This window comes from Globicephala melas, chromosome 10, assembly GCF_963455315.2.
Source record: "Globicephala melas chromosome 10, mGloMel1.2, whole genome shotgun sequence".
NCBI classification, from domain to species: Eukaryota; Metazoa; Chordata; class Mammalia; order Artiodactyla; family Delphinidae; genus Globicephala; species Globicephala melas.
Genome location: NC_083323.1, coordinates 21,085,352 through 21,101,365, shown reverse-complemented (window position 1 = coordinate 21,101,365; position 16,014 = coordinate 21,085,352). Strand labels below are relative to the sequence as shown.

The window sequence follows — 16,014 nt, the reverse complement described above, 5'->3', positions numbered from 1 at the left end:
GCTCTGGAGATATTAAAAAATAACCTTAATGTAACCACCTTTTATAGCATTATATATTTATTACATACTCACCCTTGGCTCCTTTCCAATTTATGTGGCTATAACAGTCACTTAATGATAAAGAATGACTGAATCAATACCTGATATAGCATCTGTATCTTCTCCATGTAGAAGCTTCTTAAGTTTCTTACTAACCAGATCCAATAAAGTAACCGGTGTCTACATAAAAACAGATATTTTCAAATTTTTAATATGAATTTTTTTCTAGCCAGTAATCCAATATAGAAAAAAAAAAAAAAAACCTCAATATTTTTGACCAATGCATAGGGGAAGAGGATTGCAGATGGGGAGAGGGGGCGGGTAGCAGAAGGCCTCTGAATTATAAAGGGTATAAATACTTGAAATTCTTTTTTAGAATTCTTAAAATTCTATATTCTACTCCCACATATGTAGTATATCTGAAACTAGATTAACCAATCATTAGTGCAATGTTCTCTTATAATAATAAAAATTATTTGTACTTCCATAACAGCACTGGTCTAAATAATCTTACATTGTAATTACATGATCCATATGTAAATAGTAGCTCTAAAATACATAATAATTTCATTCTCTTAAAATGGATAAATACTCCTTTTCCAGTTTTGGTTATACAAAAGAAATCCCAGATTATAACATGTATCTGGGGGAAATAATTCCTCAGCTAATATTGTTACAGAGGGCACCCCCTAGACCTACCAATGTTGAACCTCATATCCACATAGCTCCTTCATCTTGAGCCCCAGGGTACCTTTCCATTAACTTCTATTGTCCTGAAAATTTACAAACATGAAGCCATCCCCATTAATTCATTCTGTCATTCAACAAAAATTTAGTGAATGATTTCTACGTTCCAGGACAGTTCTAGGTGATGAACAAGCAGATCTAGTCTGAACTCACAGAATTTACATTCTCATATGAGAGAAAGACAATTTCAAAAAATCAGCAAATACATAATATAGTTTCAGGTAATGATAAGTGCCATTAAGAGAGCATAAAGCAGGATAAGAAGCTAGAATGAAGAAGATGGGTAGCTATCTCAGTAAGGGAAGGCTTTTGTCTTACTGAGAGGGTATCATTTTGAGCAGAGGCCTGAAATGATGTGAAGGAGTAAGCCATAAAAATACTTGGGAGAAAATGTTCCAGACATACAGTAGACAACACAGGTAAAGCCCTGTAACAGGAAAAAGCTAGGCATGCTCAAGATCCCCTATTATAAATACCCACATCTCAATCTCCCTGAAATACTTCATTCCCTAATCTCCAGAAACCAGTCATCGGAGCCACTTCTCCCTGCTTCCTGAATCCCATACCCCCACTTCCTCCAGCCCACATCAAGTTCCTTTTCTCCCTTTGTGTCCTGCCACAATATTTGAACCAGTATGTTTCTTTATGGCACTGCTAGTTCTGACATGAGGGGAAGTAAAAAATGAAAAAATCCTTTCTAACTTCTCAACCATATGTAGGACAGAGGAGAATTCATTTACCTAGAGGAGGAAGCAGGGTGAGAAAGAAGAAAGTGGAGAGGCTAAGTGGTAAGGAAGAGGAGGGTAGAGAAAATGTTCATTCTAAATTCCTGGTTGGAATCTGGGACCCATTTCACAAGCTATAAACATGAATTTTGGTTTAGTGACTGTAGAATTAAACATTTATGTAACCTGGGCCCTAATCTCCATTTATTATATTTTTTGATGAAAAACTAGGTGCAGAATAACTAAAAACTTTTTTTTAACATCTTTATTTGAGTATAACTGCTTTATAATGGTGTATTAGTGTCTACTGTATAACAAAGTTAATCAGCTATACGTATACATATATCACCATATCTCCTCCCTCTTGCATCTCCCTCCCACCCTCCCTATCCCACCCCTCTAGGTGATCACAAAGCACCGAGCTGATCTCCCTGTGCTATGCGGCTGCTTCCCACTAGCTTCTGTTTTACATTTGGTAGTGTATGTATGTCCATGCCACTCTCTCACTTCGTCCCAGCTTACCCTTCCCCCTCCCCATATCCTCAAGTCCATTCTCTATGTCTGTGTATTAATTCCTGTCCTGCCCCTAGGTTCTTCAGAACCTTTTTTTTTTAAGATTCCATGTATATGTGTTAGCATAAGGTATTTGTTTTTATCTTTCTGACTTACTTCACTCTGTATGACAGACTCTAGGTCCATCCACCTCACTACAAATAACTCAATTTCGTTTCTTTTTATGGCTGAGTAATATTCCATTGTATATATGTGCCACATCTTCTTTAACCATTCATCTGTTGATGGACACTTAGGTTGCTTCCTTGTCCTGGCTATTGTAAATAGAGCTGCAATGAATATTGTGGTACATGACTCTTTTTGAACAAACTGTAAACAGAAAGAGTAACATTAACTTGAATCATTTTTATTAAAAAAAATAGCAGAAGATTGTAAAACTGTTATTGCAATTTTTTTCACCTGTTTTTGTAATTTGTAGGCATTGGGTTCTGATGCAGTTGCCATAAAAGTGAGTAGCCATCGTAATTCTTCTCTAACGTTGGGCAACAATAATCTTAGATATAGTTGTGTTGCTTCAAGTGCTTCTGTTCTTTTCTCATTTTCTGTTACATGGGTTACAAAGAAGACAAAGCAAGGGACAAAAAAACCCCAGAGATTATAGTACGTAGCAGTCAATTAAAATGCTATGATACTGTGTTTGGTTTGCAGATTCTTTTTTACACTTGAAAGTTTTTATTAGGAAATATTTCAAACACACAGGAAGTTATCTACATATTATGCCAAACACCTGCATAATTATATCCAGCATTGTCAAACAGCAATTTGTTTTTAACATGAAATTATATGGCCACCTACAAAGCTAAAAAAGAGACATGATGTGTCACTCAATTTTTATTTTGCTAAAAGGTCATCAAATTAATACAATATTTCCAGATACCTCAGTTCTTTAATCCTCTAGTACTATATCAAAATTTTTCTTAGAATGTCCCTGTGATAGAATTACCTTAGATCTAATTGCTATACTACAGTATTACATTTGATAGTACAATTTACGTGGCAGGCCAAGTGAATTGAAAAAAGACTCTATGAAGTACTTTGACATCATAGAAGAAAAATATTAAAATGTAATACTCATATAATACATAAAATCTTCTGCAACTTGTATTATTAAAAAAGATTATGCAAAAAAACTGAAGTTTAAACATCTCTTACCTAAAAGTTCAATAATTCCTGAATGAATATCAAAATACTCATCAGTTAATAAGCAATCTCTCTCTTGATTATAATATTTTACTATGACATCAAAGAGTAACTTCTTCTGTGTATTCAATCTTGTCTCTTCATTTCTGTTTTGAACTAACTGCTCACTGACAGTAACTATTAACTGGTCAGGGAAATATTCCAAGCATTCAATTGCTGAATTAAGCCAGTTATCAATCCTGGAGGTAAAAAACAAAATAAAATAAATTAATGGTTAACGTTTCCATTTAACTGCCTAAAACATTGTTTGATAAAACAATAAAATCTAGCTTATAATTAACCAAACCTAAAGAAGAAACTAGTTTTGAGAATCTTTTAAATAATTTTTGCTGGATGACTGAAGGAGTAAATGAGAGGGAATAGCTTTTCTCCTCACCAAATACCACCACACCTTTCTGTACCTTTACTTTAAAGGAATTAAAATATTTGTGGGCCACCTTTTCATTATTTGTTTCTAACTTTGTTAAATTTTGTTCAGAGGAGTTCATCTGTACTGTTGCATTGCACTGGTGTTTCCTCTCCCCTTTCCCACTCTGATCATTAGGTGCATATGGTTCTATCACTATTCGAAAATAAGATACCAAATATTTCCCCCATTAAGATGCACCGTTTATCCCACCACACACTGTTTTCCCCTTTTTTATCTCCCGACCTCAATAAGATAAGCAACTTAGGATCCTTTCACTCCTCCCTCCCTTCAGTGATGATTTTGGAAGGTCTTTAATTCCCCCTTCTCCTCCACCTTCCCCACCCCCAGGTTTTGCTGAGATAGGTTAGTATTCATTATAATTTCCCTTAATACTATGTCCTTCTTTTTTTGATATCTTATTTAGCACTTATATTTTGTACATTCTCACACAGCCTTACCATATCAACTTCGAATATGTTGTGTGTACATGTGTGTTTGTATGCATGCACATATGTGGGTACAAAATTAGGGAGAAGAGAAAATAGTGAGAGTGCACAGACCAAAGTTCATTGCCTACCAATTTTTCCTTTCCTCTTCATCTGTCTCCATCTTGGGGTTCTGGTTATTTCTTTGTAGTCAGATTAAAATCTTTCCTCAAATATTTTCCTAGGAGGGGGTTCCTGAGTGATATATTCTATGAATTCTCGGTGATCCTCAAATATCTTTCCTTCTTCCCTCCTATTCTCTTTCCCGTTCCATTTCCTTTTTTCTCCCCACCCACACCAACCCCTGTTGAATGGAACATATTGCCTAACATGTGTGACTTATTATCTTCTAGCTCCTAGTGTTGCAGATGAAAAAATTAATGACAGTTGGATTGCATTTCTCTTGCAGATAACCTACACTTTCCACTTGGAAGCTCATAAAGGCTGACTAGCTGCTGTCTGTTTCCTGCAGAGGCATCTAAAGAAATCCTGTTTCTTTGCTGGTGTCCCTATATTCTCCCTGACTCAGGGGCTGGGGAAGACTCATTTGCTAGGTCTTTCTCAGCCTGTTGAATTAGGAGCAAACATGTCATGTGCAAACAGGACAATGGTTGACGATCTAAGTGGGTTCACAGGTCTCTGATCATCAAGCTCCTTGTAGGATCTGAAGCTTTCTGGTTCTCAGGTTTGGAGTCTGATGTTCTTTTCTTGTTTGGCCCATGCGGCAGAAAGCATCATATCAGTTCTCTTTGCTGGAATCTCAACAGTACCCAAGGTCTTATACTTATGGTTCCTAGCAACTGATTTATGATAGGGCTTATTTCATTGGACTGTAATGTTTTGTTTCATGAATGTCTCCCCTACTAGACTGAGGATTCTCTTAAAGCAGGAATAAATAAACTGGTAGAAACCATGATGGTTTTTATTTTATGGTTATAGAACGGAAATAATAGAACTTTGAAAAAACACTCAGGGCTGGTGCAGGGAAAGAATGATTGACAAATCATGACTGAACTCATATGAATGAAACCACTCAGATTTCCAATAATCCTCTCACAGGTCATAACCAGTGTCTTTCTATTTTAGATCAAATGAAAATTCACAGTGATTAATTTTTAAATCAATGATGATGTCTGCTCATACATATGAATATGTTCTCCCACCTTAAAATACCAAGGGCAAAATATGTGAAAGAACATTTTAGTTATAAATTGACAATAAAAATGGTCACTCACTCAAGTAGACATAAGCTTGGAATAACCTCTCTGTCGAGGTAAGTGTTTGAGATAACAAGATCTTCCTCTTTACTTAATTAGAGATTTTGTGTTTTAACTGGAGGCTCCAAAATATTTTCTAAGAATGGAATGTGAATCAGTTGAAGAATACGTAGCAATGTTTGTTGTTTCCAAACATGTTCCACAGCTTAGAAAGAAAAATAATATAACTATCATACTAATAAATAACATATACATATTCAACCAGTATCATAGAATTCTTCCATTTCTAGTAATACAACAGAAAAGCTAATAATATAATGGATTAATTTGTTAGGATAATTTAACTTTGCTAAATTACAATTTCTCTTTTCAAGATTGACCTTTAAATAGACATCAGGGTTATGAGCCATATTGATTTTATTTTCTGGCTATGTTAATTATAAAGTGATATTATCTAGCTTTTAAGGTGATCAATAGGTTAATTCCAGATATTAAAAAAAACTACTGGTCCTGCTTATAAATTATTTTGATGATTGGAGAGAATGAGATTACTAATTATTTATAATTTTATTCAAAGCAGAGATAATTGTAGTTAAATTGCTTTTAAATAAAAATACAGTATTAGGTTAATTTTAACTTGGGTTTCTGGTCATTTATGTTAAGGGTTAATAAAGTTTTTCGTTATCCTAATTATCAGATCATCATTAATATTTTGTTTTTCCTTTAAATGAAACAAAATTACAAAAGCAACAGCTGGGCTTCCCTGGTGGCGCAGTGGTTGAGAGTCCGCCTGCCAATGCAGGGGACGCGGGTTCGTGCCCCGGTCCGGGAGGATCCCGCGTGCCGCGGAGCGGCTGGGCCCGTGGGCCACGGCCGCTGAGCCTGCGCGTCCGGAGCCTGTGCTCCGCAGCGGGAGAGGCCGCAGCGGTGCGAGGCCCGCGTACCGCAAAAAAGAAAAAAAAAAAAAATCAACAGCTACAGTAAATCTCTCGTGGAGCTTTACTGCCAGTAGCCTACGTATTAAATTTGGACCATAGTCATGATTTGTTTGGTTATAAAGTATTTTGAATAGAATTAACTTGTATAAATAATGGGAGATTTCAGGCTTCCCTGGTGGCGCAGTGGTTGAGAGTCCGCCTGCCGATGCAGGGGACACGGGTTCGTGCCCCGGTCCGGAAAGATCCCACATGCCGTGGAGCAGCTAAGCCCGTGAGCCATAGCCGCTGAGCCTGCGCATCCGGAGCCTGTGCTCCGCAACGGGATAGGCCACAACGGTGAGAGGCCTGCGTACCGTAAAAAAAAAGGGAGATTTCATATAAAATTCCGGGTTTCAAGCTTCTCTAAAAATATCTTAAGAGGGCTTCCCTGGTGGCGCAGTGGTTAAGAATCCACCTGCCAGTGCAGGAGACACGGGTTCGCGCCCTGGTCCGAGAAGATCCCACATGCCGTGGAGCAACTAAGCCCGTGTGCCACAACTACTGAAGCCTGTGCTCTAGAGCCTGTGAACCACAACTACTGAGCCCATGTGCCACAATTACTGAAGCCCGCGCACCTAGAGCCTGTGCTACGCAACAAGAGAAGCCACCACAATGAGAAGCTTGCACACCTAGAGCCTGTGCTCTGCACAAGGAAGAGTAGGCCCCCGTTCGCCCCAACTAGAGAAAGCCCACGCGCAGCAATGAAGACCCAACGCAGCAAAAATAAACAAATAAATAAATAAGAAAAAAAAATCTTAAAATCTCATGATACCGGGCTTCAATTAATGCCTGACCAAAGTTAGCTGATATGAATTAGTGGCTACCTTATTTGCATTGGAATGTCATTTCCAGCTCACCACAAACCCCACCACTTCCTACTGTATCCCAAACAGTGAAGTTGAGTGTCAGCTACCATTTTCATGGTATTGTCCTGTTGGTTTTGTTACAGTAGAAATTAATTTCCCTATAGTTATATCTCTTCCTTAAGTGGGAAAAGGAAAAATAGCCAAGAGGGCCCTACATTTCAAGCAAAACAACAATTTTTCCTACACGTTTGAAAATGAAGTACTCACCTGCTCTCCAATCTGCCTGGCTCCTAAAGGCATCTGAGTTTACTACTTCTGAGTTATTGGCCCCAAATAAATCAAATTAGCAATCTTTTAGTAAAGACTTGAGATCGTAAGTAGCCTCTAATCAATCAGTCCACATTTGTCGATACCAACCTTTGGGCACAGCACTGAACCAGGTGCTAGAAAAAGATACATATATAAAAATAGTGGCCCTTCAGCAGCCACACCCTATGTAAGGAGGTAAGGATAGCCACATATGAAATGGATGAAGGCAAATTTTATCAAGTCACCAAGAAATATGAATAGATATATTATGAATACATCCAAAAGTGGAAAAAAGACTATTCTTAGCAATAGCATCAAGACAGAACATTCATTTACTCAACAAATATTTATTGAGACCTGTTTTGTATTAGGCACTGTTCTAGGTTCCAGGGTAACCAAAGCAGGCAAAATCCTGGCCTTAATGGAGCTTATATTCTAGTGGGGAGAGGGAGGCAGGCAATAAATAAACAAACAAACAAAAAGTGAAATATGTGGTGTGTCAGCTAATAGTAAGTTTTATGGAGAGAAATTAAGCAAAAAAGGAGATTAGACTACATTAGGGGGTTAGTATTGCAATTTTAAATAAGATGTGTGGGAATTATCATTGGGAAGATGATATTTGAGCAAAGACCTGAAGGTGAGGGAGCAGAGAAATGTGCATGTCTAGAACAAACTAGCCAAGTGCAGAGCTGATAAATAGAATAGCTAGCTCTGTGTGAGGAAATTAGACTCAAGAAGGATACTGTAGCAACACATACAGTCACCACCCTCATCTTAACGGAGCACTTCATACTCAATGATCACTGTGCTGAATGACGGGGATCCAAGGGGATAGACTCTACATTTGAAAAGCATACAATCCAAGCAGCGTTTAGCATAGCCTACACACACACACACACACACACACACACACACACACGGGCATGCACATGCACATATACACATATATGTACATATGAGCGTATGTGTATAGATGCATAAATAAAAAGAAAATATTTATAAAATGAGGAGGCTGTCTGTGAGCCATTCATCCACTAAATGTAATCTACCAACAGCTAAGCACTGGGCCACTCAACAGGGATACAACAGTGAAAAAGGTAAGGACTGTCCCTGTCTAAGTACCTCACACTCCAGTGGGAAATAATGACAAGTAAACTTGCAATTTCATTAAGTGTGTAAATGTTTTGGTGGGAGAAGTACAGTGTGTTCAGTAGGAATCAAACTTTGTCTCAGCTGAGGAAACCTTTGAACAAACATATTCTTCTGGAAGTCAGGTAAAACAGATTAATAGTGGAATTGCTCCAGCTGATATTGGCATTCCCCTGAGACCTACCCCACAGAGGTGAGGTGAGGGAGAGGTTCTGCACCTTTAGAACCCCTCACATTTCTAAAACAACGCACATATATTTCAAAAATATTAGTCATTATATTATCAGTAAGAAACACCTGTAAAAAATAAACAAATCTCAGCAAAGGTGGTTCACCTTAACTCTACTAGACTCACAAATACAAATTTGCAAAAAGCCTGCAGTCCTGGGACTGCATTGCTTTACCACTGCTAGCAGATTTTTCAACTCAATTCAAGTGAAGTTGGTTTCTCAGTTCTTTGGGAATTAAGAAATGACCTTTCTCAAAAAAAAAGAGAAACTCCATACTTTTATTTCTTGGCTGAAATGTATATAGGTGTGTTGCCAACTGCATACCTTTAACCAGCCATATTTTTCCAAATAGAAAGTGGCTTAAATTTTCTTGTTGGCCAGCTAATTATTTAATCTTATAAAACCACATAGTTTTATATCTGAGGGGGTTGTTTTTGTGCTTGAGGATCACAGAAGAATCAGATTTCAGCGGATAATAACAACAACAAAAACTCCTTTCATGCCTGATTTGTTAGAGTTTAGAGACACTTCCAAATGCACTTTCTCCAAAAAGTTTTGGTATGAAAACGTAAATTCCAAAAAAGTTAACTTTTTTTAACTCATTAAATACAAGAACAACCAGCCAATTTTAAAGTTAATTCTCTTTTGCAAGGCTTTTTACAAAACAAAAAACAAAGAAAAAACCTACCCTAGCAGATTCAAGACTTTTGAACATAAAGAGATTTCCTATTAGTAATTTATTAAAGACTACTTCTCTCAAAACTATGTTTTATTAGAGAGAACAACTAAAATAGTTTTTTGTGTTTCTCTGTTCTGAAGGCTGACATATTCAGTTGCAACAAAGAGCAAACATACCAACTAAACATAACTTCAGTTGTACCCGTTTTAGAAGTTACAACACCTTGTTGCAACAATAATGATAAAACACTGGGTAAAAGTATGGAAATCTAGGTCTGAATCTTGATGCCATTAGTTAACTGTGGAAACTTGGCAAATTATCTAACTTCTCTGAGTCTCAGTTTCCTTGTCTATAAAATAAACCATCTAAGCTAAATTAAGTCTAAAGTAAAGCAGTGGTTCCAAGACTCGGAACCAAGCAGTGGTTCCAAGACTTCCAAGATTTTTGTTTCAACATAAAATAACATAAAATTTTTAACATAAAATCTCCTTTTTTAGGGAATTCCTTGGCGGTCCAGTGGTTAGGACTCGGTGCTTTCACTGCTGTGGCCTGGGTTCAATCCCTGGTGGGGGAACTAAGATCCTGCAAGACACACAGTGTGGCCAAAAAAACCAAAAACCAAAAAACTCCTTTTTTAAAAAAGCAAAACTTAATAGTTATTGTTGTGTGACTTACTGTTTAAAATCTCTGGCTAAACACAATAGTCTTAAAACTAAAGATATTCCTGTTTTCACCTAACATCTTTTTTTTTTGCGGTACACGGGCCTCTCACTGTTGTGGCCTCTCCCGTTGCGAAGCACAGGCTCCAGACGCGCAGGCTCAGTGGCCAGGGCTCACGGGCCCAGCCGCTCCGCGGCATGTGAGATCTTCCCGGACCGGGGCATGAACCCGTGTCCCCTGCATTGGCAGGCGGACTCTCAACCACTGCACCACCAGGGAAGCCCTCACCCAACATCTTTTTGTTAAATATGTTACTCATAAGAGTATATAAAAGTATATGTATCATTTAAAGAGTTGGGGAGATAGATGCAAGAAAGGGAACAGGCCTAAAACCCTGTTTTCCTTTGTAGAAAATTACTAGATGTCCCTAAAACTGAAAAAGCATGAAGTAGCAGTATAAGCATGACATTTAGAGACGTGAGATACATTTACAACACACATGAATTACAATTTATACAAATTGTAAATGGTTGTCTCTGGAGAGGGGGAAATGGTTGAGAGGGGAAGGGTAGGGAATTATTATTTTTTGGTAACAAAACCTGTAGGACTATTTGAATGATTTACATTATGTGCATGTATAACAAAGATAAAAATTAAAATGTTTAAAAAAGTACATAAGAGTGCCAACTTTCCTTCCCTACCATGTCTTATTTATTTATTTATCTTTCTGAGTCTCAGTTTCCCAAACTATAAAAAGGAAGTTTTACCCCTCACTTTACAGGGCTATTGTTAAATTACAGAGAATAAATATAAAATGCATAAGAAATTGCCTGGCCCAGAGAAAGGCCCAATAAATGAAAATTACTTTTATGAGCATCTTTACTGATCAATTATATCCATCTTTAGTTAGAAATTTCTAGAGGTACCCTATATCCTCATGGGAAAATGATGAGACAAGTTTTTCTTTTTCATTTGTAATAGGTAAAAACTGAACTTTTGTTGGCTCCTCTTCTTCAGCCTGTCCTCTAAATATTAATCTTTCTCGGAGTCTTCTTCTAATCCCTCTTCTTTTCTCACTCTGCACCCTTTCTTTGGGCACCGTGCATTTCCCTTATCACACTTATCCTAGTTATTGTTGATAACCTTTGCTCCTCCAGTGTGCAAATCATGCTTGTCTTACTTCCATCATGGTTTGACCACATGCAGTAAAGTGTGTAACCATTAATGAATTGTGTATGCAACCCTCCTAATTGCCCTGGGTATGCGGCTCTTCTTTCAACTGTTAAGTTGCCTTATAAGGACAAAACCACAAGTAGATAGATGAAGTAAATGGTAAAGAGAATTAGAGCAATAGGTAGCCTAGCTAGTTTGTTCTGAAAGGCAAAGAGTAGGGAGATGTTTGGGAGGAGCTTATACAATGGGCAAAGGATATGCTCATAAGAAGATGGTCTTGCATTATAAATAATAAGGACTGGTAATGAGTTTGCATGTTTTTTTTCTGGTAGTAAGGACTGTAGTACCTCCAGTTAATCTGATCATGGTCATTGTAAAAAAAATAAACTAAATGTTATTGGATCTACATTGCCTCACCTGTCTTGTGTGATGCAATCACTATGTAGAAGGAAACTCTTACGGGGAGAGGAGTAGTGAGTCAGTACGCCAAACACACTACTTCTATTGTATTTGAAAAGTCAGTTCTTGGAGACAGTAAAAAGATCAGTGGTGGGCTTCCCTGGTGGCACAGTGGTTGAGAGTCTGCCTGCTGATGCAGGGGACATGGGTTCGTGCCCCGGTCCAGGAGGATCCCACATGCCGCGGAGCGACTGGGCCTGTGTGTCTGGAGTGCTCCGCAACAGTAGAGGCCACAACAGTGAGAGGCCTGCGTACCACAAAAAAAAAAAAAAAAAAAAAGATCAGTGGTTGCCAGCGGGGTAACGGGGAGGGAAGGAGGAACAGGTGAAGTACAGAGCATTTTCAGGGCAGTGAAACTATTCTGTATGATACTATAATGGTGGATACAGTCATCATACATTTGTCAAAACCCACATAATATACACCACCAAGAGTGAACACTACTGTAAATTGTGGGCTTTGGGTGATAATGATATATCAATGTAGGTCCATGGATTATAACAAATAACCACTCCAGTGCAGGATGTTGACAGTGGGGGAGGCTGGGTATGTGTGGGGGGCAGGGGGCACATGGGAACTCTCTGTACTTTCTGTTCAATTTTTCTGTGAACCTAAAACTGTTCCAAAAAGTAAGTTCTATTTAAAAAAGTCAGCTCTTCTTACAAAGTTCGGAAAAAAGTAATGAAAACTGAAATTACCTTCTTTTGAAAGTGGAAGAACAGGTTTGTCAACTGTGATGTTTGGAGGTAAAGCCAGAGTCCCACTCATTGTATCAATAAGTTCCTCAATTCTTTCCTCACCAATCTCTTGTGCTAGAGGATTTGAAATCACTTTGCCTTCTGGTCTGTTAAGAAATAATATGTGAATTTTTCCATTACATACAGGGCCAAAATTTCAAATATGCATTTTAATTTACTTATTAAAACTTATTTATACATTTCCTATTTCCAAAAAGGATGTCAGGCAGCTTACAATAAAAGATACAAGTAATAAATGTATTAAATAACAGAATATCACGAGAAGAGGATGTTAGGATTGTAAATAAACAGAAAAAAAAAAGTTAATTCTAAGGTTATCATGGCTGCTGTGACAGAGTAGAAAATTTCTGGTCTAGTTTCGTTTCCATAACTTTGGCTTTAGCTACTTTGGCTAAGTCATGTTTCAAAAATTAGGAAGCATATAATTCATCAGAGGAGAGAAAGTTTTTCCTGGTACAAATTCTGAAATATTTTTGTGATCATGTCCTCCATAACAGTTTTACAGCAAATGCAGAAAAGGTTAATTTTTACACGGCTATTTCTTTTATTGACTTCTGAAAAAAACAGAAAGCATAATATTCAAGGTTTGTTCAATGACGACTGTCCTGCCAGCAACTAAAAACAATATATTACAGTATCTTGGTTAACACTAACCTTAAAGATTCCTTTGCTTTTATTTCATCATTTAACCCAGTCTCAGAATCCTTTTTTCTTTTGCAAAATACATAAGATGATTTATTCCCTAGAAACCTGTAGAGACTATTGTTTGAATCCTCAAATTCCAATTCCTTTTCATTTTTGAATAGCTTCATTTCTACTGGTTCAAATACTTTATGGTTCATTAGAAGTTGACAAAGACGAACTCCTTTAAGACGAGAGATATCATTACTGCTCAGGCACGTATTTTGCATAAGGTGACTTAGTACTACATCAACAGCATCAGAACCAGTAAAACAGCCTCTGTATGTTCGTAAATGATGCCTCCTTCTTTTTATTACCACTTGAGTCTGAAGGGAGTGAATAATACCATCCCATAGCTGAGTAGCTTGAAAAGGACCAGAGCATCCTGAAAAAAAAAAATTAAACATATGTTTCTAACAAATTTAGATTACACAAAAATATGTAAGTTTTTTTTGTTTTGGCAACCTTATGCTTTTGTATGGCACATCTGCTAACAATGTCTTTCTTAAGTTTCTTCTCTTCCCATCTTGTGTAAACTATAATATGTTTACTAAGTTTGCACATGTGCGTCTGCCAATAAAATCAGAGTAAACCTAGGAACTTGCTTTACTGATATGAAATATACTACTATGTGAATTTATACATCCTAATGTTACATGCTTAATAACTAGCTAGACTTAGTCTTGAAGAATATTATTTCAGGCTACATTTAAAAGGAATGTACACACACATTGGAGTCTTGATTATTACAGAGATGTGGCTTCACCAGACTCTGCTTTTCCTTTCTTCTTTTTGCCTTTTGAACAATGACAAGCATTGCATGAAAGAAATCTACGGCAAGGAGCTGAAAAAACTGATCAATTTATCTGCCAGCTGTTCTTCTTGAAAAATAAAAGTTTGTGAGGAATAATGAAAATCTGAAAACAATGAAAATGTCCAGTGCCTGGGGAATAGTTAAGTAAATTATGGAATAGCCTTATTATAGGATATTAAGCAGCCATTAGGAAGAATGACATTTATAGCACGGAAGGATTTCATTAAGTAGTAAAAACAAAAAACCAATGAGGTTGGGCAGAACAATTTATATACTATCATCCTAGTTATGCAAAAATGAATTCCCAACCTACATACAAATATATGTAAATAGAAAAGTCTGGAAGGATAAACCTCAAAGTAACCTTTAGGAAATAGGTGTAATGAAAGGATACTCACTTTTTAGAATACATATTTCCAGTTTTTATAACGTACATATATAATTTTTTCAATTAATTGTAGACAGTAAAATTTTAAAATTGAGATATAATTCACATTCCACAAAATTCACCCTTTTAAAGCATACAATTCAATGGTTTTTAGGTACATTCACAAAGCTGTGCAGCTATCTCTATTATCTAACTCCAGACCATTTTATCACTTCAAAAAGAAACCCATACACACATATACACTCTTGATACTATGTATAAAATAGATAACTAATGAGAGTATACTGTATAGCACAGGGAACTCTACTTAGTGCACTGTGGTGACCTAAATGGGAAGGAAATCCAAAAAAGAGGGGATATATGTATATGTATAGCTGATTCATTTTGCTGTACAGTAGAAACTAACACAACATTGGAAAGCAACTATACTTCAATAAACATTAATTAAAAAAAAAGAAACCCATAGTTAGCAATCACTGCTCATTCCCCTCTACCCCAGTAAATTTTTATTAAAAAATTTTTAATAAGATAAGGGAATACGTTGAAACATCTAGAATGTTGTTTCTAGATTTTCGTTGTTGTTAGAATCTGAGAATTTAAGCTCTTTCTTCCTCTGACTATGAATAGCTGGAAACAGGATGTCCAACTTTACATAATGGTCTGATGTTTAGGACAGAAATAAAAGCCCATCACCTTCAAATGCCTTCTGTAACAGAAGCTTTCTGTCTGTCTGTCCTTGAACTATTGGCCCGAGACACTGTGGACAGTGCATAGACAGGAGTAGGGCGTGGAGGGCGAGGAGTGGAAACGGGGAGGGTTTGAGGAGGGAGTAGGGACTGGGTTAGGGTAGGGTGGGGTGGATAAAGCTAGGAGTCTATGAGAGGAGACAGGGGTATTTTCCGTCTGCCCCTCTAAGCGTCATTAAACAAGTAGGCTAGGTTAAAGAAATAGTCCTCGTGCTCAAGGACTTGCCATCTAGTACTTTTAACCCCTTGTTCTAAGTGTAGCCCGCTGACCAGCAGCAGTGGCATCATCTGGGAACTTATTAGAAAAGCAGAATATCAGACCCTACTCTTGAATCCAAACTGCATTTTAACAAAGTTCCCAAATGATCTGTATGTATATTAAAGTTTGAGAAGCACCGCTTTCCAGGACGCCCCAAGGACAGTAGCTTCTGAAAAGGTCCAGTGTCCGTCCTCAGCGGGACTGGGAGAGCAGTGGGCCGGGAAAGGGACGGGTCCAGGAAAGGGGCGGGCCCCAGAGGCCTGAGGCGCAAAGGCCAAAGCGCCCGCTCCCCTCAGCCGTCCCCCCACTTCGGTGCACATTTGGTTAGGATCCAAAGGTGTACCTGTCCTCCTTTTCCGGCAGAAAACATCTCTAGGGCTCACGAAACTTGACACACTCCGCCCTGGGCCGGGAAACTGGCTCTGGCTGCCAAGGCTACGGAACCACGGAGTCAAAAGAACCGCCATAAACTCGTCCGCCGGGCTCCTCCCCCGGCCCGTAACCCCGCCCCCACCCCGTTCTCGGGAGGCG

The 16,014-nt window shown here is 37.8% G+C and overlaps 1 protein-coding gene across 3 annotated transcripts; it reads right to left on the bottom strand.

Annotated features, from left to right (window-relative positions):
• Positions 1 to 2,509: 2,509 nt before the first annotated feature.
• Positions 2,510 to 15,971, bottom strand: DEPDC4 (DEP domain containing 4). 3 transcript variants are annotated; one of them, XR_009565461.1, is made up of 5 exons: positions 15,827 to 15,971; positions 13,250 to 13,661; positions 12,536 to 12,681; positions 3,237 to 3,463; positions 2,510 to 2,626 (listed from the first exon to the last, which is right to left on the bottom strand). XR_009565461.1 is itself a non-coding variant. In XM_060306164.1 (4 exons), exons 1-4 carry the CDS (start codon positions 15,948 to 15,950, stop codon positions 3,405 to 3,407), a joined length of 741 nt encoding a protein of 246 aa, XP_060162147.1. In that variant the 5' UTR covers positions 15,951 to 15,971; the 3' UTR covers positions 2,832 to 3,404. The 3 variants fall into 3 exon arrangements, 2 of the variants coding, with proteins under 2 accessions (XP_060162147.1, XP_060162148.1); XM_060306164.1 differs by lacking the exon at positions 2,510 to 2,626 and having other exon boundaries at positions 2,832 to 3,463; XM_060306165.1 differs by lacking the exons at positions 2,510 to 2,626; positions 3,237 to 3,463 and adding an exon at positions 7,543 to 7,621.
• Between the last annotated feature and the right edge of the window lie 43 nt (positions 15,972 to 16,014).